The sequence below is a fragment of the Eptatretus burgeri genome, chromosome 1, assembly GCF_056783735.1.
Source record: "Eptatretus burgeri isolate ZD-2024b chromosome 1, Ebu_testis_v1, whole genome shotgun sequence".
In the NCBI taxonomy this organism is placed as follows: domain Eukaryota; kingdom Metazoa; phylum Chordata; class Myxini; order Myxiniformes; family Myxinidae; genus Eptatretus; species Eptatretus burgeri.
In genome coordinates this window covers 30,955,479-30,976,064 of record NC_140961.1, presented here as the reverse complement: position 1 = coordinate 30,976,064, position 20,586 = coordinate 30,955,479, and the positions used below count along the sequence as shown (strand labels likewise).

The window sequence follows — 20,586 nt, the reverse complement described above, 5'->3', positions numbered from 1 at the left end:
AGGGTCATGGAGCTGCAGCTTGTGAGCAAAACAAAATGATGGGGATTGCAAAGGTAAACACAGAACAGAAGGACATATTATTTGAAACAAATTGCCTTCTCTTTTCTGGAAAGCATATTCGACAAAAGACAATCTCAGTTCATCACACAAAGCCCACAACAAACGTGTGTCCATTATCAGGAGAGCCAGAAATCATCTGTCCAACCTCAAGATTGAACTTCAAGATCCGTTTGTGAACAGGATATTTCAAAAAGTTGGACGGATTCAGATGAAATTTGGCAGAGAGGCTGGATGTGTGACAAGGAAGAATTAATTCAATTTTAGTGAAGATCCGGAACTGGGTCCAAGAATTTTTAAAGTGATTATTCACCACTGAGAGGAAGGGCTAACAAGAAGAGCACTTTTTGATGTCGTGGCATTGCCAGATATGCCTCCACCCACATTATTACATCATTCATGCATACTTCAACAAAGTTTGATTTCAATCCCTGAACCCAGATTCAAAATAATGAATAACACGGAAGAATACCCGTCCCGAGTGACGGGAAAAGTTTAAGCCAATATATCAATTTAAATAAAATTGTTGCGGCTCTGTGAAGCCTGCACTCCCCCAAGGCAATGGCACCCAACATACAGCAGTCCTGAGACAGTTATTTCATTAGTATTAGTTTAATTAGCCCATACATTATGTATAGTGGGTAATTGGGACAAGATGTGTTGCGTGGGGATTTCAGTGAGGTCTTCAATTCCCCTTTGCTGTTCTTTCATCCATTTTATTTCACACTCATCTTCTTCACGCATGGCTGCACGCCAGACCAGACAGGAACGCTCCAGCTATGGTCTCATTTGCAATATGCACGCCATTTCCCCGTTTGAATTGTGCGTCATTCACAAATGGACGCCTCACAATGACGCCATAACGCTCACCATAATCACCCCAACGCCTCATAAAAATCCCCACAGAAACCTACACTCGACCTTCTCAACACAACCACTTCAGTCTTCACCACAACCACCTTAATGCTCCCATGTCCTCACTATACCAGCGCAACCACCGTTAGCTCTCTGGACGCTCACGACCATCCTTCGAGATGCCGGGGAACAGAGGTGCCTGCGAGTCGGCACACATGTAACTCAAAGCGCAAATATGCGCTGGGACTCACTCGACAACATCTGGATAGCCCTGGCACTCCGCTATATAACAACGCTCGAAGGGAGCCAAGTGCACGTTCATGGCTGGAGAGTGCTCCCGAAAACCCGCGGACAATGCAAATCTTGGAGTTCAGTTGCATGGCCAGGCTGGGGGGCAAATGAAGCCGTTTTTGGTTCCAGAGTCTGGTTGTGCTACTGCTCAGGTTGGCATCAGCACGACAATGGTAATGCTCAGAAACTCCCGCAGGGCCTTTTGATCCATTTTCAGGCTCCTCCTTCGATTCGCCCAAGCTCGATAAAGATAGCGGCCAAAAGCTGATCAAAGGACTCACTCACCAAGCCTGAGGTGAGAGAACAGCACAAGTCATAAAGCAGTCATCAAGTGTGATCGTGTGGTGAGCAAGCAGGGCGGAGCGAGCAGTCATCGGCATCACCGAGACATTATTGCCGGGTCATCCCCAGTTCATCGGCGCTCGGCTGCATTCCGCAGCCAATGCTCATTGCCCCTTCCAGACTCTTTAACACACCACTTTAAGCTACCCTCTCATGCATCTCTCTCTCCCATCTACTGTCTTGTCTAATGCAGGTGCAGAAACAAAAAGAGTAACAATAACCGATATGCACCTCTTTCACACTTCCTCCAGTGCATCACACCTGCACCTCATTTACCCCCCAGTTACACCTCCCATTCAAGCATCAAAGACTCCCCAGTTTTTTCCCTCCTCCCCCCTTCAAAGCAATTGGCTTGCTGAGGTCCGTCAACCGCACCAGGTACCAAGAGGTCGACAACTCAACTGCTTCTCCTCTTTCTGAACTCTCCAGCTTCCTCAGGTGTGTGTCTGCGGGCACCTGTTTGAATAAGTTCGATTGCAGAAACTTAGATCGGTTTAGCTCGCACTGTCTTCTTTTGTGAATTATAACTATTTTCTATTTCCGCACCCAGGAATCCTTGCTTTCCCCTGTTTACATATTGTAATAAACCTTCTGTTGTGCCACATGACCTTTCCTCACCCTCGCTTGAAATAAATTGTTTATGTTATAAATGAACCCAGCCTGGCACCTGTTTCATCTTTTCCTTCTTTGGTCCAACATGGTCCACACATTAGTTCAGGCAGGAAGTTTTGCCCCACCGAAGTTGCTTTTGTTCATCTATGCACACCGACTGTATATTAACTGTTAATAAACTTTAAAATAAAATAAAAATTAAATTAAACTTCAATCAAGTAAATAGAATTTGAAAAAAAAGATGAAACTATAACAAAATGGACATAGATCATCCATACACTCCGGTTGTTTCGATGGTGGTTGGTTCGAATAAATAAGTTTGGCTGAGGCTGGAGTATTTATTGCGTTTCAGAACTTCCGCATCGGTGCCAGTCGCTCCAGCTGTTGAAGTTGTATTGTAAACGTGTGATTTGGTGAAAGTGTCGACACAAGTGCAATCCCAGGTTAGACTTTTCCCATTCTTGTATGGGGCAATGTTCAAGCCATTCTGGCAGGTGTTCTCACCAAGGTCTACACCAAGGGGTTCTGAGACAGATGGTATCCCTGCCCCATAAAGGGCATGTTTGACCACATCATTCATGGCCGAACGTCTAAAAGATCGACTGGCACTGAAACGGCATGACAGACAATGGTGTCCAAGTGTATCCATCATTCTACCGCATGGACATTTATGCCGTTCACAGACTGATGTTCCAACTCATAGTGCAATCGCAACACATCAAGACACAGGGTCAAGAAACAGAAAGGCCAAAAGATGAGCTCTGGTGACCTGATCTGCACTGTTCAACAGGCTGACAAAAGCCACTCTTGCTGCTTCAACGTCCCATGCTTTTTGGCGAAGCCGGGACAGGCCTCCGGGTTCGAAAACATCAATATGGGCTTAACTCCATGACAAGACCGCTGTCAACAACCCCGTTCACGCCAAACCGCTAACACGGGACAGAAAGGAATCGACTGGGGGGTGGAGAGGGGGGAGGGGAGGGAATGCCATCAATGAGGAGATGAAGCCAGGGAGAGCAATATCAATAACCCACGTTAAACCCAGACCTCCCTGCTTAACTGGGAGCAGAGCTTGCATCCAAGCAGAATCGTTGAAAGCATCATTAGAGATTTTACTTACTTTCCCAAATGGTGCGGTCAAAAGCTCCTACCTGTGCACCCTTCAGTTAGGAGGGAGACACACGCAAAATATACAGGAGCTTGGGCAGGGCAAAACAATTTTTGAGCAGCACAAATGCTTAGTGTACTTCAATTTGCTCCAGACAGCCTGCCACATGGATCAAGTCATTGTGATTCTTGATAATAGCTTTGGGTGAAGGCCTTTCATGACCTGTCGCTGGTGAAGTTTAATGTCGATTGATGAAGCGGTTAAACAGAAAAAAATTTTTGTAAAGATTTTTGTTCAATCAAATATGACTGCCAGACCAGGTGACCTATTAATTATTTGTGAACACTCTGGTACTCCCAAGGCTTGAGGAACACGTGCGAGAAGTTTCCAATCGATCTGCCAAGCCGTTTTGGAGAAGATTTTTAATGCATTGTTCTTCAACAACAACAACAAAAAATCACAGCTACCACACAATGTGACCGATGATGTTGTAGGTGGAAAACATTTTGTTCCTCATGAATAGGTGAACATACCTGTAAAGTTTTGCATCAATCTGTTCAGGTGTTTAAGAGAAAACTTTTTTGAAGGTTTTTATGTTAAAAAAAAAATGTGGCTGCCGAACCACATGATTGAACATCATCAATTTAAATTTTAAAGGGTTCAATGAATGCAATTATTACATCATAACGAAGCCACCCATGACATCCTATAGAAAAAAAAAAAAAACACATTTCGTATGGGGGGGTACTTGACATGTGCCAAGTTTCAATTTTTTCCATGGAGCGGTTTCGAAGAAAGAGGTCCAAAGTTTTTCCTTTTTTTCCAACATGGCTGCCACATCTCATGACCAATGATGTCATCTATATATTTTTAAAACTCTCATCATGTATGTATGTATTGTTACGGTTGTGAAAATTCACAGAGCACCATATAGGTCCTTAGATCAGATATGTCGATAAGTCTGTGTTCAGATAGATTTCCCCACCGATGTTTAAAGGGAATAATTCGTGTGCCGAGCTGTGATCTTTGAGTTAGCTGTTTTTCTTTGGCTGTCTTTATTTTGGAACAACCACCAACCACAACGCACCACCATTACTACCACCACAAAGCACCACCAACCACAACCACGATCACCTAAACCACCAACCACAACAACCACGCCACCTCAGCCACACCACCATTACTACCATCACAAAGTGCCAGCCACGCCACGTTAACCACAACTTTCACAACCACACCACCGCGTTTCCACCTAAGTAACGGTTGCCAGGAGCCTGGATTCGTCAAAGAAAGCACGACGACGGCACCCCATCCCCCCAACCCCCCTCCCCCTCCCACGAATGACATGTCCGCTGGCAATGCGGGGGATTCAACCCTCCAGGGGAAGAACGAAGACAAATACAGCGGCGGCGAGCCTCCCCGATTTGGCGGGAAAACGCTCCCTTCGAGACATTTCTCACGCGTGCTGGAAGAAGGGGCGGGGCGAAACGGGGGCTATAAAAAGACATCTGAGGAGCGTAAAAGAGTCGTCGCTTTTGGCGCCGTTGTCGCCGTGGTGGAAGAGTTGTCGTCGTTGTAGCTTTTGGCGCCGTTGTCGCCGTGGTGGAAGAGTTGTCACCATTGTCGCTTTGGTTGTCAAGTGGTCGCCGTTGGTGGCTGGGTCGTGGGTTGTGAGGAAGGCGCTCCGGATCGCGCCCTCACTCTCGGGGTTGTCGAGTCAGGAGGAGACGCCAGCGGCGAAGGCTGGGACCGGAGGAGGGAGCCCCACGAACCCGACCACCCGGCCACATTTCTCTTTTCTCTTTCCTTATTTTTGGGGTGTTTGTGTGTGTGTTTATGGCGCTGTCCATAAGTAAAACCTGTATAAGTGCATAGTAATCGTAGAAAATGGCTGCAGGTCTTGGTCTTTTTTTTTTTTTTTTTACTTTTACTCAAATCTTCTCCTTTTCCCCCCTTCCCCCATTGCATCATCGCCATCAATTGCATTGCTTAAGTGCTTGTATAATAAATGTGCCTGTCTAAATGTAATCCATTTGTCGCGTCCTTTTCCTTCAAATTGAACTGCCGTATTGAGTTCGGAATATAGCTGGCTTTTTAGTAGCCGATAATAGAATCGTATCCAATGGGGTTCACGATAATACCCCGCTCGGTTATCCCAAAACGAAGCGAGCTGCTTAAGCGGCTCGTTTCCAAGCGGGCCCCGTTGAGGTACAGTCTATCGGTAGTCTGCCCGCGCGCTTAATTAGGTATATCGACAATTCGGCGATTGACCTTGTAGCGCGTGGGTAGAGTGTTGACTAGGCTGTGGTGTGCTTAAAACACACCCGTAGCGGGATTTCGGCGTTTGATCCGGAAAGCTGCGACTGGATTGTCCGTTCGGTGGGCAAGAGCGGCGGCCATTGGCTAGAAGCGGTCGTCCGCACGCCGGCGGGCAGAAATCTACAACACTGGTGTCAGCGAGTGGGAAACAACCTATCCCGTCTCCAAACTAAATTAACGGGAATCGGATCAAGGGTGTGTAGAGCGACCCTCGATTCCCATTAAAATACGAGCTTTTTATTTATTTCTGATACGCAATATGGCAGTTCAAGGCGAACGGGAGCAGGAGGGATTAGGAATGGATTTAGAAATAGTAGAATCCATGGCCCAGGACGAGATCCCCATGCAGGACATTCCTATGCAGGTTGAACACCCCCCCACAAACGAACCCAGAGTCCGAAATGGGAGCAGCGGCGGAGACCGCGGTGTATGACACCCCCCCTCCCCTCCTCAGTGAAAATCCTTCCCCGGTCCCCAGCTTCACCGCGACCGATAATGGCGGATCGGTCCGGCTCGAGTCATCGGACATCAAACAATTGATGCAGATGATAGAAGCAATGAGTGGGGATATGAACGGCAAAATGGATGGCATGCAAAACAAAATGGATACAAATGCAAAGGAAATGAAGGAAGAAATTAAAAACAAAATGGATGCAAATGCGCAGCAAATGAAAGAAGAAATGAATGGCAAAATGAAAGAAATGCGGGGTGAGATGCAGCGCATAGGGCAAAGCCTGCAGGCGGGCATAATGGCAATTGCGTGCAACGAAGCGCGGACGACGGAGCGCAAAATGGCGGCGCCACGTGCTGGAGCGAGTGAGCTGAGGGAGAGTGTGGATTGTGTCGGCCCCACGGTGGAGGACAAAATAATACTGGAGACATGCAAGACGAGACTCGTGCAGGTGACAGAGAAAGTGACGGTGACACAGAGGGAAAATTAAATGGGGGTGACGGAGACGTGTACAAGACACGTAGAGACGAGGGAGATAATAAAGGAAGTAAAATAAATAACAGAGACAAAGAAGGAAACAAGCCAGTAGGCGACGAAGGATTCGCGAGGTTCGAAGCGCTGGATACGATGCTTTTCATTCTGACTGATCCACCGATGAAGATTCATTGCCAAGACGTATTGGTTCACATACAATTGTTCCTCTGCCTGGCAAGATTTTTCCTGTTGCGTATTTTGCCAACTGGCACTCCTCATAAAAAATGACGGTAAATAGACACCCTATTTTTGAAGGACTACCATTTGAAAAATAATCGGTTTACTGGTTTGTGCTGTGGAGCCTCGCGTTGCAGACGCGCGTGCGCACGCACGCACGCACGCACACACACGGAAAACCCGATAAACTTCTCTCAATGCTCTTGTTTGACCACACCTCCTGAGCCACACAATATTTTTCATAAGCCACGCCCACTTTCCTACGCTACTCCCACTTTAAATAATAAATAATTGGAGGTGGTGTGTGGATCGTGGAATCGTTTTCGGAAAATAAATAAATAATTGGAGGTGGTGTGTGGGTCTTGATTGTTTTCGGTAAATAAATAAATAATTGAAGGTGGTGTGTGGGTCGTGGAATCGTTTTTAGTAAATAAATAAATAATTGAAGGTGGTGTGTGGGTCTTGATCGTTTTCGGTAAATAAATAATTGGAGGTGGTGTGTGGGTGGGGAATCGTTTTCGGTAAATAAATAAATAATTAGAGGTGGTGTGTGGGTGGGGAATCATTTGCGGTTAATAAATAAATAATTGGAGGTGGTGTGTGGATCGTGGATTCGTTTTCAGTAATTAAATAAATAAACATATTATTAGAAATCCACAAAGACAGAAATGCCAGTGATTCCATTTATTTTGGATCTTTTTCACTTTGGTCAATAACGTTTGGATCGAGGAGATCCAAGGTGGAACGACGGTGTAGTTCCTTACAAACACTGTATACACACCTTAAATGATGGTAAATAGACACCCGATTTTTGAAGCACTCCCATTTGAAAAATAAAACCTCAATCAAAAATCGGCTCGAGTAAAATTTTCTAAATATCTCGAAGTGTTTAATTCCGAAGTTTCGTTTCAATACATTCAAAACTGAAGGACAAGTATTGAAAATACTGTACGCGGTTTTTCAGCCGCTGCACAGCAACGGGTGGTTGCTTGGCAACGAAATTCAAACGCGCACATTCCCAGTATATATTCCACCTTTTGGCAAAGTTTCATCGAAATCGGTTCGCTGGTTCGTGCTGTGGAGCCTCGCGTTGCAGACACACATACACAGACAGACAGCCGGAAAACCCGACAATAAGGGAAATCTCATATATAGCGAATCCAATAGAATTAACAGAGACGCGAGAGATGGAAACGGTAGAGGAGAGACTACACGATAAAGATGGGGTGAAAGACGAGCACACGCACATGGAGTTAGCGAGGGACAATGAAGGGGAGCTCGGGGAATGTTTTGTTACCCGATGCAAGCAGCCGGATAGCCTCCTTCAGGAACGAGGGGAGGGAATATTCCCCCTTGAAGCGGATCTTGACCAGGTGGGTCCGGTCGAGCTTTGCGAGTTAGATGGGGCGAGTGCTGTTGACAGGTACACATGGAGCTTGGGGGGTGTGAAGGCCCCAGGACCCCTTGTGGTAGCGCAAATCCCCAGTGCGATGGTTCCGGTGTGTGTGGTTACGCGTGTGGTTTCGAAATGTGTGTTTACGAGTGTGGAAAAATGCGTGCTGCAACGCGCGCATAGCGTGGGTGAAACGCTGTGTGTGAAAGGGACCGCGTGTGAAAAGGAAACACCGAGCGCGAGTAATATGGTGTGCATGGGTGAAAAGGAGTGCCTTTGTGAAAGGCCGTGTGTAAGGAAAACCGGGTGTGTGAGGGAAAAGGTCTGTGTGAAAGAAACACCCTTTGTGGATGAAACACCATGTATGAGAAAAAGAGTGTTTGTGAGAGAACGGTATGAGAGAGAAATGACGGTCGGCATGCAGGAACACGCAACCGCATGTCCGAGTGCGAATGTCATGGTGAGGTGTGTGAACATCATGGCACGCAGGAGTGTGTGCGTGGTGTGGCGACGACGACGGGATGAGATGAAGGACAAAGGCCGAGTAGCGGCCGTAGCTGTTTTGGGGACCATGCCGGGTTTGCACGGCAGTGCAAGCGGGGGTCCGTGCTGTGCGTTGCACGAGGTTCCGCGTGCGCGGCTACGCGAGTGAAATCCGGTCTGGAAACACACACGGTGGATGTGAGCCGATCCTGCAGACGGACAGAAGGTAGGCTGGGATTGTGAATTTGGACCGGATGGGTTCTCCAGGCGAGCGTGTGTGTAAAGCTCCGACGAGCAGAGCACATGTGCTCGCGTGGGGAACCCCTCGAAACGCGAGGTTTGCTTTGGATGCGCAGGGTGACGTGGCTGCATGGTTGGAATTCGGCAGGAGGGGAATCCCTACCGGATGTTTCCGCCCGAGGAGGGACGAGGTGCATGAACAGCTGCCATGACGTCCCAGAAAAGAGGGCAGCTTGCGAGTTTCCGCGCTGGTGTACGCATAAAAAAAAGGAAAGAAAAGCAAGCCTCGTCGTTTCGGGTAAACAGGATTCTCAGGCAAGGGGTGGAAGACCCCCAGCCTGGGGCACAGGATACCACTAGTTATAGGGGGATGGGTTAGCTTAGTTAGACCGGCTCCATGGGGCAGTTATAAGTGCTCATGGAGCCCGTGGAATGGATTAGTTAGAGGGATTTTAGGTCAGATTTAGGATGGGAACAAGGATTTTTGGAGACACGGACAGACTGTGAGTGTGCAGTGGGGATGTAGCTCAGCTACATAGATTAAAAGAATGTGCTATATGGTAAGGGACGACGAGGGAGCACGAGGTAGTTATGGCATTTAGTGAGAAAAATGGCAGTGACCAGCAATGCGAGTTGAGAAATGGAAGGAAACATGATGAGTGAGTGAGGGCCAGCAGGCCTGTGTGTATGGAGTGAATGTGGTATGCATGGTGCAATGAGTGATTGGGGGGATGAGTGATTCCCACCCAAAGGACCCCGGGGTCAGTGTAAAGTGAGTTAGTGGGTTAGTCAAATTGACAAAATGGAGGTCGTTTTGCTGTTGGTGGGAACGTAGGCTCGAACCCGTTTGGAGGAGTGCAAGAGCCCTGTTGACGGGCTGGGAGCGTGGCTGCGAACGGTGAGTTTCGCTTAGTGGGTACCCCAGGCACCAGGCAAGTCGGCCGCGGTAGGCCAAGGGTCCAAGAGGGGCCGGGATAGCGTAGTGTGCACGGGTGGGCCCGCATGATGCAGGACCCGTAGCGCCAGAATACCACGGGGGGCAGTGTACTGGGCACGGGCGACCCTCCGAAAGGGACCCTCCGAAATCGGAGGGGAGCAATGCCAGAGAGGGCAACCCCCACAATTTTAGGGAGCTGGTAGGCTCGGAGACAGTTGCAGGGCCCGGGGGTGCCATAGTTTGAGAATCGGCAGAGGGTAGTTCCTGCCAAGGAAGCCACACGTCCCAGCCATGAGACCGTGTAAGGGCACGACGGAAAATTTGAGGGCAAGGCCCAAAATTGTGAGGGCACCAACACAGGCGACAGGAATCTTGGTTGGTAGAACCAATGGATTAAGCGAGAAGCGCTTTTGGAAAGCCCCGGGGTATTTTAAGGTTAATAAACGTTCGGGTCGGTTAAGAGATGTACCCCTCCGCACCATCCATCCCTTCGCTCTCGTTGTGGGCTGCTGGACTCACCGTGGTGAAGTTGATCGCTGAGATCTGAGGAGGCCATTCTAAGGCTTCGTTGGGCCTTGGCACAGGACGCTAGCTCTCCCTTATTCCCCTACAGGAAGGGAACATAGGGGTTGGGAGTAGGGGAGGTGACAGGATAGGTTAGCCGGACAGGGTTGATAAAGGGGGTGAGGGAGACGAATTTATAGGGGAAATAAAAATAAAATAAAACAAAAAAATAAGTTGGGGCTAAATTGGGTGGATTTTTTGCAAACAAAGGGGGTGGGTATGGACAGAGACAGGCAAAGGCGATAGGTTGGGAGGGAGAGAGTAGGGTAGGTCTGAGTGGCCAGCACCACCGCACTCCCTCCACAACGGGATAAGAGGCCGGCCAGCTTCACCTGCTGGCCTGTTTTTGCTACAAGGCCTGTGCCGGCCAGCTTCACCTGCCGGCCTGTTTTTGCTACAAGGCCTGTGCCGGTCAGATTCACCTGCTGGCCTGTTTTTGCTACAAGGCCTGGGCCGGCCAGCTTCACCTGCTGGCCTGTTTTTGCTACAACGGCCTATGCCGGCCTTGCCATGCCTTATCTGCCTGCCTTTGCCTTGACCCCATGCCTGCTAGCCCTTGGTTGCATTTGCCCCATTCCATCCATCACCATGTGTGCCAGGATCATCGGCACCACGGGAATGCTAGGTCCTTAGATCAGTTATGTCGATAAGTCTCTGTCCAAATAGATTTCCCCACCGATGTTTAAAGGGAATTATTTGTGTGCCGAGCTGCGATCTTTGAGTTAGCCGTTTTTCTTTTGCTGTCTTTATTTTGGTACAACCACCAACCACAATGCCCACCGCGCCACCATTACTACCACCACAAAGCGCCACCAACCACAACAACCACGATCACCACAACCACCACAACCACGCCACCTCAGCCACACCACCATTACTTCCAACACAAAGCGCCAGCCATGCCACGTTAACCACAACCTTCACAACCACAACACCGTGTTTCCACCTCAGTAATGGTTGCCAGGAGCCTGGATTAATCAAAGAAAGCACGACGACGGCACCCCATCCCCCCCCCCCACGAATGACATGTCCGCCGGAAATGCGGGGGATTCAACCCTCCAGGGGAAGAACGGACAAATACAGCGGCAGCGAGCGCCCCCGATTTGGCGGAAAAACACTCCCTTCGAGACGTTTCTCACGCGAGCTGGAAGAAGGGGCAGGGCGAAACGGGGACTATAAAAAGACATCTGAGAAGCATAAAAGAGTCGTCGCTTTTGGTGCCGTTGTCGCCGTGGTGGAAGAGTTGTCGTCGTTGTCGCTTTTGGCGCCATTGTTGCCGTAGTGGAAGAGTTGTCGCTTTGGTTGTCAAGTGGTCGCCGTTTGTGGGTTGTGAGGAAGGCGCTCTGGATCGCGCCCTCGCTCTCGGGGTTGTCGAGTCAGGAGGAGACGCCAGCGGCGAAGGCTGGGACCGGAGGAGGGAGCCCCACGAAGCCGACCACCCGGTCACATTTCTCTTTTCTCTTTCCTTATTTTTGGGGTGTTTGTGTGTGTGTGTTTGTGGCGCCGTCCATAAGTAAAACCTGTATAAGTGCATAAAAATCGTAGAAAACGGCTGCAGGTCTTGGTCCTTTTTTAACTTTTACTCAAATTTTCTCCCCTTCCCCCCCCCTCTTCCCCCGTTGCATCATCCCCATCAATTGCACTGTCTAAATGTAACCCGTTCGTCACGTCCTTTTCCTTCAAATTGAACTGCTGTATTGAGTTCAGAATATAGCTGGCTTTCTAATAGCCGATAATAGAATCGGATCCAACGGGTTTCGCGATAATACCCCGCTTGGTTCTCCCAAAACGAAGCGAGCTGCATAAGCGGCTCATTTCCAAGCGGGCCCCGTTGAGGTACAGTCTCTCGGTAGTCTGCCCGCGCGATTAATTAGGTATATCGATAATTAATTCAGGAAGATTGATCCTGTAGCGCGTGGGTAGAGTGTTGACTCGGCTGTGGTTTGCTTAAAACACACCCGTAGCGGGATTTCGGCGTTTGATCCGGAAAGTTGCGACTAGATTGCCCGTTCGGGGGGCGAGAGCGGCCGCCATTGGCTTGAAGCGGTCGTCCGCTCGCCGGCGGGCGGAAATCTACAACAGTATGTATGTATGTATGTATGCATGTTCCCAAAATACAGCCAAAACGGTACACGAGAGCGCAAAAATTCGGCCCACCTTACTCAGCATTCTCCTGCGATGTGCAGTATCAAGTTTCGTTCAAATCGGGCAACGAAAAAAATTATTAAAAAATCAATTTCCCATTCAGTCAAGTACTCTTCGGGATTATTTGATCAATGCAAACAACCTTAGCGGTATCGTTTGCTGGAGCTATCTTTTATTTGAAATGAATTTTATCAACCGCTGTCACAACGGGGACCCGTGTTCACGGGTCTTCGAGTAATAATCAATAAAACATTCCACATGAGTAGTCGTACCTCTGGTGAAGATTTTATATCAATCAGATGAGCAGTTGCAGAGAAAACAGAGAAAATTAGCATGGACAGACCACGTATGGATGTACCTAAGTACGGACAGACGGACAACCCGAAAACATAATGCTCCATCGACTTCTTCAGCGAAGGAAAGAAAAACGATGCATAGAAGTACATCTCAAAAAGTTGTGGATGTATTCAGATAGAAATTTGCGAACAGGTTGGGTGTGTGACAAGGAATAATTGATTGGATTTTGGTGAAGATCTGAATTCGGATCTGGAAACGATAATTCTTCAGTGATTCTTCACCCTCAAGAAATGGGGTCAAACACGATGTATTCCACAATTTCTCAAAAGGATTGTGGCCGAGTTATGACAAAGCGAGGTGGATGAGTTGGTGAGGTGACAAGAACAAGCCGATTAGATTTTGGTTAAGGTCTGGATCCAGATCCGGCCGATCATTAGTGTACAAAATGTAACTGATTTAGTATGGCGGAGGTATGCACTCTCCCGAGTGCCATTCTGGTTTTGTCCGTCTGTAGCATGGTCTCCCTTTTTCCCTTCCCTCTCTTCACATGGCACCAAGGAAGACAACGCTCATGAGAAGACCGATTGCCTCAACTCCGTGTTTGCTTCCAAATATTGTTTCCCGAAAACCTTGCTCTCTGTACCCACCCGACCCAGTTGCACTAAACAGCTCCTGCACTCTGTGCCTTTTGCACCTGTGCAGTTGGAGAGGATTATGGCAACCCTCGACTCGGCTTCTACAAGTGCACCGGACGGCATCAGCTCACGTCTTGGAACCCTGCTCTGCTGCTCTTGCACTTGTTCTCTCTGCTCTTTTCACCCTGTCATTTGCCCAAGGGGGGATGCATCTGCTTGGAAATCATCCAACATTACAGAAACAAGGTGCAAAACCAATTTCCTTAATTACAGATCTATCCGCTTAATTCCAATCATCAGGAAGTTCCTGGAATTCAACATCGCAGTTGACAGCAAATCCATTATTTTCTCCAACGGCCTCATCTCACATCACCAATTCGGATTCAGTCGAGGCCACTGCACCTTGCACATGCTGCCCCGACTCTCCAAACAATGGATGGATCGCCTCAGTGTCAGACATGAGATCAGGCCCATCTCTCCAGACATATCAGGTGCTTTCAGTTTAGTCTGGCAACCCGCCTTACTCCACAAACTCTCTGCCTATTGCATCCAAGGCCATCACCACTCTTGGGTTCTTATACCCTCATCGCCAATGTGTGGCTCTCTATGGAATCTTTTCATCTCCCTTTCCCATTAAAGCTGGAGTCCCACAAGGCAGTGTTCTGGGCCCAGACCTATTCCTTGTTTTCATCGACGATCTCTCTGACTGGAAAAATCCCCTTTATCTTTTTGTTCACAAATCCACCCTCTGCCATGGCATCCCTCATCCTATCCACCGACAAGGCCTTCATCCGCAGCTTGATGGAATGCTGCTCTCGCCTCTGGGATGGTGGCTCTGCCTCACATCATTGCTCAGTTCGATGTCGTGGAAACCAAGACATTGAAGATCATTGCAATCTCCCACAATGAAGTTGAGTCTCTTTCCAAAAACTCTCCCATCACAGACAGGTCGGTAAGTTCTGTCTTCTAGCACAAGCACCCTCTATTCCTTCTGTGCTTTGTGTCCCCCCCCCCCCCCAGGATTCTGCAGGGCACATGTGGTCCACCATCAACTCCCTTTCTGGTCAATGAAAGAAAACACAGACAACTGGAACATTTAGCAGTTATTTATTTACAAGGGGGAATAGGGAGGGAAACACAGAGCAGATTTAATCACGAATATAAAGGTAGGCAAATGTACAATGGCAATCACTTAACAGTTTTACTTTCAGACTGGCACCACACACACCCAAAAAAGAAAGGAGCCGGCTGGCCTTTATTGGACCCTCCAGCCGCGGAGAATAGGCAAGCGGGGGTCAGAGTCTGGTCGGGTACCTGGCCGCCTCTTGCGGTTTTATCGACTCGCACTCGGAGCTAAGAGTCCGTGGACGGGAATGGGGATCCCCAGCTCGAGCGCTCCAACGCAACCCACCACAGTGGGACTCGAACCCAAGAACCAGAATCCAATGAGCGCAGCCAGGATCCTACGAACAACCCAGCCAGCCACGAACGATGACGGACGACCAGGAGAGCCAGCAGACCAAAAGCAAGGAACGACCTCCAAGGAACCAAGGAACAACACGCACGAATACAGCTGGCGATCCTTCTTATCCCTCCCCCGTGCAGGGTGGAGGGATCCGATATCCTGTAACTCGCCTCTGGATTGGATGGGGCGTTTTTGGGTGTCGTGGTGGCCAGCCGCGATTGGAGGAGGGGGGCGTGTCGGCGTCTCGGTGCTCCTCCCCCCGAGAGAGGCTCTTTTGTTGTCTTCCCCAGTGTCGAGAGGGGAGACATTCTTCTACGATGGGACGTAGTCAGAGCTGAGGCGATCTCACCCCTGATTGGACGAGAGGAACATTCCATCTTGCTGGGGCGGAGTCGGCTCTGAGGTGAGGGGGGGGGCTCCGCCTTCGTCCGTGGCCTTGAACACGTGCGTAATGGAGGTGAAGAAGCGGAGGGGATTGATGTAGAAAACTAACTGGAAAGAAACTCGCAGCGCACACATAAAATTCCCATTAGACATAGGGGAGAGATTCTAACTATCCACATATACTTAACGAAATAACTAAACTTTGGGTCAACTGTATGTGTGAATGCGAATGGTTTCCAGATTCATAACAATATTAATAACATAACATAACGAGGACAACTCGGTAAAATCAGGTGGATGTTTCGGTGATGGTGAAACAAATTAATAATAGTAAGAAGAGGTCTTGGACCAAGGGAAACAAAGTGAGAAGGGTAGATCGCAGGGCTCAATGCTGTAGCAAAGCCGCATTACAAGTGTTGCTTTCTGCAATGAGATCAAAATGCATCAGAAAATTCTGGATGATTGAGAAGGAAGAAGTCGTATTCTTGCGGAAATGGGCCCTTAGTGGGTTATTAAATATAGGATTAGCCCAGATCCCCCCTTCAATGCATGTTTAGCCAGGTTGTTTGGTAATCGGACGTTAAATGTGTGTCGGAAGGTGCAGCAGGCGGTCCAGTGTTCATACAGTGGTGGTGTACCGAGAGCCGCCTTCTTTTTCCTTCCCCCCTCTTAACCAGCCCCCACCCATCACCCTGACAGAGCTAGTCAACAAGACGTGCCAGAAACCCATTGGCAGAGAGCTGCTGCAAACCCGGACCATGGACCAATCACGCGTCCCCGGAAGTGGTCCAAAAAGCCCGCCCTGAAAGGTTAGAAAATAGTTCCTTTCACCGGGTCCCTCTCTCTTGTGCCGTTGACCTCACAGGGGCTGGACGCACCGAGGCTGCGTGCGTGGGCTGGGCCGATAGGAGGACGTCGCCACCATTTTGCCACACTGCGTGCATGGGCTGGGCCGATGGGAGGATGTCACCAGCATTTTGCCACGCTGCGTGCGTGGGCTGGGCCAATAGGAGGACGTCGCCGCCATTTTGCCACGCTGCCTACGTGGGCTGGGCCGAAAGGAGGATGTCGCCGCCATTTTGCCACGCTGCATGCTCGGGCTGGGCGCTCAAATCCAGCGACATAGGCTTGCCACGAGCCGCATTCGTGCCTTCCACATCTTTCCTATCATCCATGAGGCACCACCAAGTACTCTGTGTCTTGTATGCATGTTGTCCAGGCCTAAGGCTTATTACAGCGCATGCGCTGTAACAGCACGTGCGCTGGTATATAATTGCACTGAGTTTGAAATGTCCCCGGTGTTTACCATGTCTCCGGTGTCCCCCCCCCCACCACCCACGCGCCTCAAGTGACAACCAATGACGGCCGTCCGGTAGATGGCAGTGCGTAACCCAGAGAGAAATGGCGACAATTGACGGAAATACCCGAGTGTTCATGGGCCGACAACTGACGGAAACAATTGACGGAAATACCCTCAACTGACGGAAACATCCGAACAGATAATAATAATAATTTGCCGGTTTCCGCATGAACTACACATTAGATTCACACAATACTGCCTTTTTTCAATGGAAATTTGTGAAACAAATGTGTTATATATGTTTTCAATTGAAATTTGTGAAACTAATGTTTTATATGTGTGAAAACCATTGAATTTATTCCTTGACGGAAAAAAAAAACCAAGAACCGCTCCCCTCTTATGTACGAACGAACGAAAGACGTCATTTCCGCCAACAATGGCATTTCGCGCCAAACGCCGAAAGCTAAGTTCTTCTTATGCCATCATTCTCTTTAAGTTTTGTGAAACTAATGTGTCATATATGTTTTCAATGGAAATTTGTGAAACTAATGTGTTATATATGTGAAAACCATTGAATTTATTGCTTGATGGAAAAAAAAAACCAAGAAACGCTCCCCTCTCATGTACGAACGAACGAAAGACGTCATTTTCCGCCCACCATGGCATTTCGCGCCGAACGCTAAAAGCTAATTTCTTCTTTTGCCATCATTCTCTTTAATATTAGCCATAAACAAGTGTTTCGTCATGCATTAGTAGTTGAAATTTACTTACAATAAGATGTGTACATTTCAAATATTAAGTTCGCTTTTTAATTTTTTCAACTGAAAAAGTATAAATTGCATATTTTAACATTAGTGCACTCATTTGCTTCACCACACGCACTGTATTGAAGGATTTCACTTGTTTTGTTAGGGCCCCTCTGCTAAACCCGGATCCATAGCTAGATAGATAAGGGCGGGATATAGATGAATTATAACGTTATCTCGAATGCTTTGCTTGTGCCGTGTTCCCCGATGTTTCCCCATTAAATTTGGCTGATTCATACGAGATTTGCTGCACTGAATTTATCCGTGTCGCGCAAAAGAATAATTGCTCGATTTGTATTTAAAACCAAATTTAAAACCAAATACAGATTGCGGCAGACTTTGCTCGGTCTCTGATCAAACCCAGTCTATAGCCGGGGTATATCCCCGACTGGCAAGGAACAAGGGAACTTTGGTATCGTGATCTTTGGCGCGGGACCCGAGACATAACCCGTGAGACGGCAGTGCTGTTAAGCACAACCGAATCAATAACAGTATGCCAGTGCAGTGTGTGAACAAAATTAAATACGAAATTTATTCCGTGATTTATTCCATGGGAATATTGTTTTTTAATTTTTTCATTTCCCAAATATACACTCAAATGTAAAACTGACAAATCCCATCACATCTAAAAATGATGAATCCAAGGTAGTGTTTGACAATCTCGTGTTGAAGTCGTGCATTACTTTAAATATTTCAACAGAAGTGTTGTCCAACGACTCGCTGCCTTGTGGATTGCAGTCAAGACATCCTCCGCTCCTCAACACCCAATCACCTCACCCCACTGTTTGACCCAACCAGATATCCACATTCAAACAAAATTAAACAAGTTTTCTATCCAAGAACGAGTCTGTTTGGTAACTTATAAGGAGCCAAGTAAGAAAGAAAGACATGTCTGTGCCAATTTTTGCAAAATTTGCTGCATCACATAATGACGTGCCACAGATGGATGATCATGAGTCGGTTGACATAAAACACTCAAACTAAGGTCAACATAAACCAAACTTGATCAGGTGACAATGTGTGGTTCATAAAATAATATGATAATGCCACAATCATACCAGGTAACTGAATTTAATTAAATGACCTCGGCTATTTCCTCTGGTGCTTTCAGATGTTTAAATGTGGCGAGAGGATGTAAATATACTGCACTGTGTCAGACAAGGAACTTCTCAGACCACATGGCCTAATCTTAACTTATTTTCGCAAAATCACACAACAGGAAGCAAAAATACTCAACACACAACAATATCATTAATAACAGAGAACAACCATAAATACAAATCGCATTTAATCACCGAGATTAATCGTAAGCCATGGAGTATAACTGAAATGACACTTTTTTATGAATCCCTGCAAAAATGCCATCGGCTCAGATATTTGAAAGAAAATTGAGGAATGGGTGCATGCTTCAGCAAACCTGAAGAACTCAGAAAGAAAAATGCTAAAATACTTCCTTAATGTTATCTTAATGAACACCTCAGAAACAACACATAACTGGGTAATCAAGAAACAATGCACTCGAGCAAGTATGGCAACCTCTTGTTCTTGTGAAACTTACGTGAGCATCCAGCGTTGCGTTGGGTCACCAGTGGCACCTCATCTTCTTCCACTGGAGCCTTCAAACTCCCGCTTCTCATTGGGGATGGAAGCTCAGATTGTAATTCCTGTGGTCGGGAATGAGAAGACGTTTAGAATACCTGAGGCCCTTTTTGTTGAAACACTTTGACCTCGAACTTCGTTTTTCAAGCAGAAAGTCCTTCATAAGACATACAATCACAAAAAAAAGAATTCCAATGTTAACTTCGTTACTTCTTCCTCAATTTTCTCTTTAAGTTCGTAAAAATCCAATGTAATTTGGATCTTCATATCATCCTCAAGAGAAACAAGCCTCACCTCTCTGTCCTCTCACTCCCCCCCCTCCCCTCTGTCCTCTCTCCCTCCCTCCACTTCCAACTCTGTCCCTACTTCCCCCTCTATCCTTCCACTCCCTCCAATCTCACACCCCCTCCCCCATCCTCTCTCCCTGCCTCCCCTACCACCTCCCTCCCGATTACCCCCTCTATCCTTCCCCTCCCTCCAATCTCCCACTCCACCTTATCCCCACCATCCTTTCGGAGAGACATCGTGAGTGTGAGATTTGTCAGAAATAAAAGACATGTTCCAAGTGTTGGAACAGCTTGTAATTTTATCCAGATCTGCCAAGAGTCAAGAGGCTGCTGATTGCCGATCTGAGTAATGACAGATGGTGCAGCAGAGGGTGGAGTCATCAGCAAAGAGATAAAGAGGATTTTCCAGTCAGAGAGATCATTGATAAAAAACACAGAAAGCACAGGGCCAAGAACGCTGCCTTGAGGAACTCCAGCTTGGACAGGAAGAGGGGATGAGAACTCCATGAAGGGCCACACGTTGGCTGCAACAGGAGAGGAAGTCTGTGAGCCGTGAGTGGAGATGGCCTTAAATAACAGAGGAAGAGAGTTTGGTGAGCAGGGCAGGGTGCCAGACCATATTGAAAGTATGCAATCGGTCTCAGGAAATGGCTCGGCTTTCAAATCTGGCACTGAAGATCTCCCTCCATTGTTGGGAGAGCAGAAGCAGCATATCCAGGGTAGAGTCACCTGGTCTGAATCCAAATTGATTCTCAGAAATCAAGCCATTGGAGAAGAGGAAGGATTTAATGTCTGAAGCGATAATGGATTCCATAACCTTGCTGATGATTTGGAGAAGGCTGATTGGTCTTTCGTTGCAGGGATGTTTTTTTGAGAGGGTGAAGAGAACAGAGAGAGGGTGAGCAAGAACAGCAGAGAATGTTTTTAAGACAGATGGACTGAAGCAGTCTGGAACGGTTGCCGAATCTGAGTCGAGGTTTGACAGCAAGCTCTCCACTTTGTCAGGAGAAAAGGAGTCCAAGAACAGCTGGGTGGAACTGGGTAAGGTGGGTACAGAAAGCGATGGGTTTGGGACACAAGATTAATAAGCAAACACAGAGTTTCGGCATTCAGCCTTTTCACGTGAAGCGTCAGCTGTGCAGCCATTTGAGGAAAGGATGAGGATGGAGGGGGAACTTCCACCAGAAACAGACTTAACTAGACACCACCAGGATGTCGTGGGGGGAGACAGGTTTGAGAGTTCAGACTTGAGATTCGAAAAATGTTGTTCCCTGGCTCTTCTGAGGGGAGACACGTACTTGTTCC

General features: G+C 47.8%; 1 protein-coding gene across 1 annotated transcript in view; it reads right to left on the bottom strand.

The window, feature by feature from the left end:
• The window catches only part of LOC147034164 (uncharacterized), a 266,468-nt gene that overhangs the window by 39,036 nt on the left and 206,846 nt on the right, over nt 1–20,586 (bottom strand). Inside the window, exon 30 of the mRNA XM_085850149.1 lies at nt 18,954–19,059. Coding sequence (XP_085706275.1) covers nt 18,954–19,059 — 106 coding nt within the window. The remainder of the gene's footprint in view (nt 1–18,953; nt 19,060–20,586) is intronic.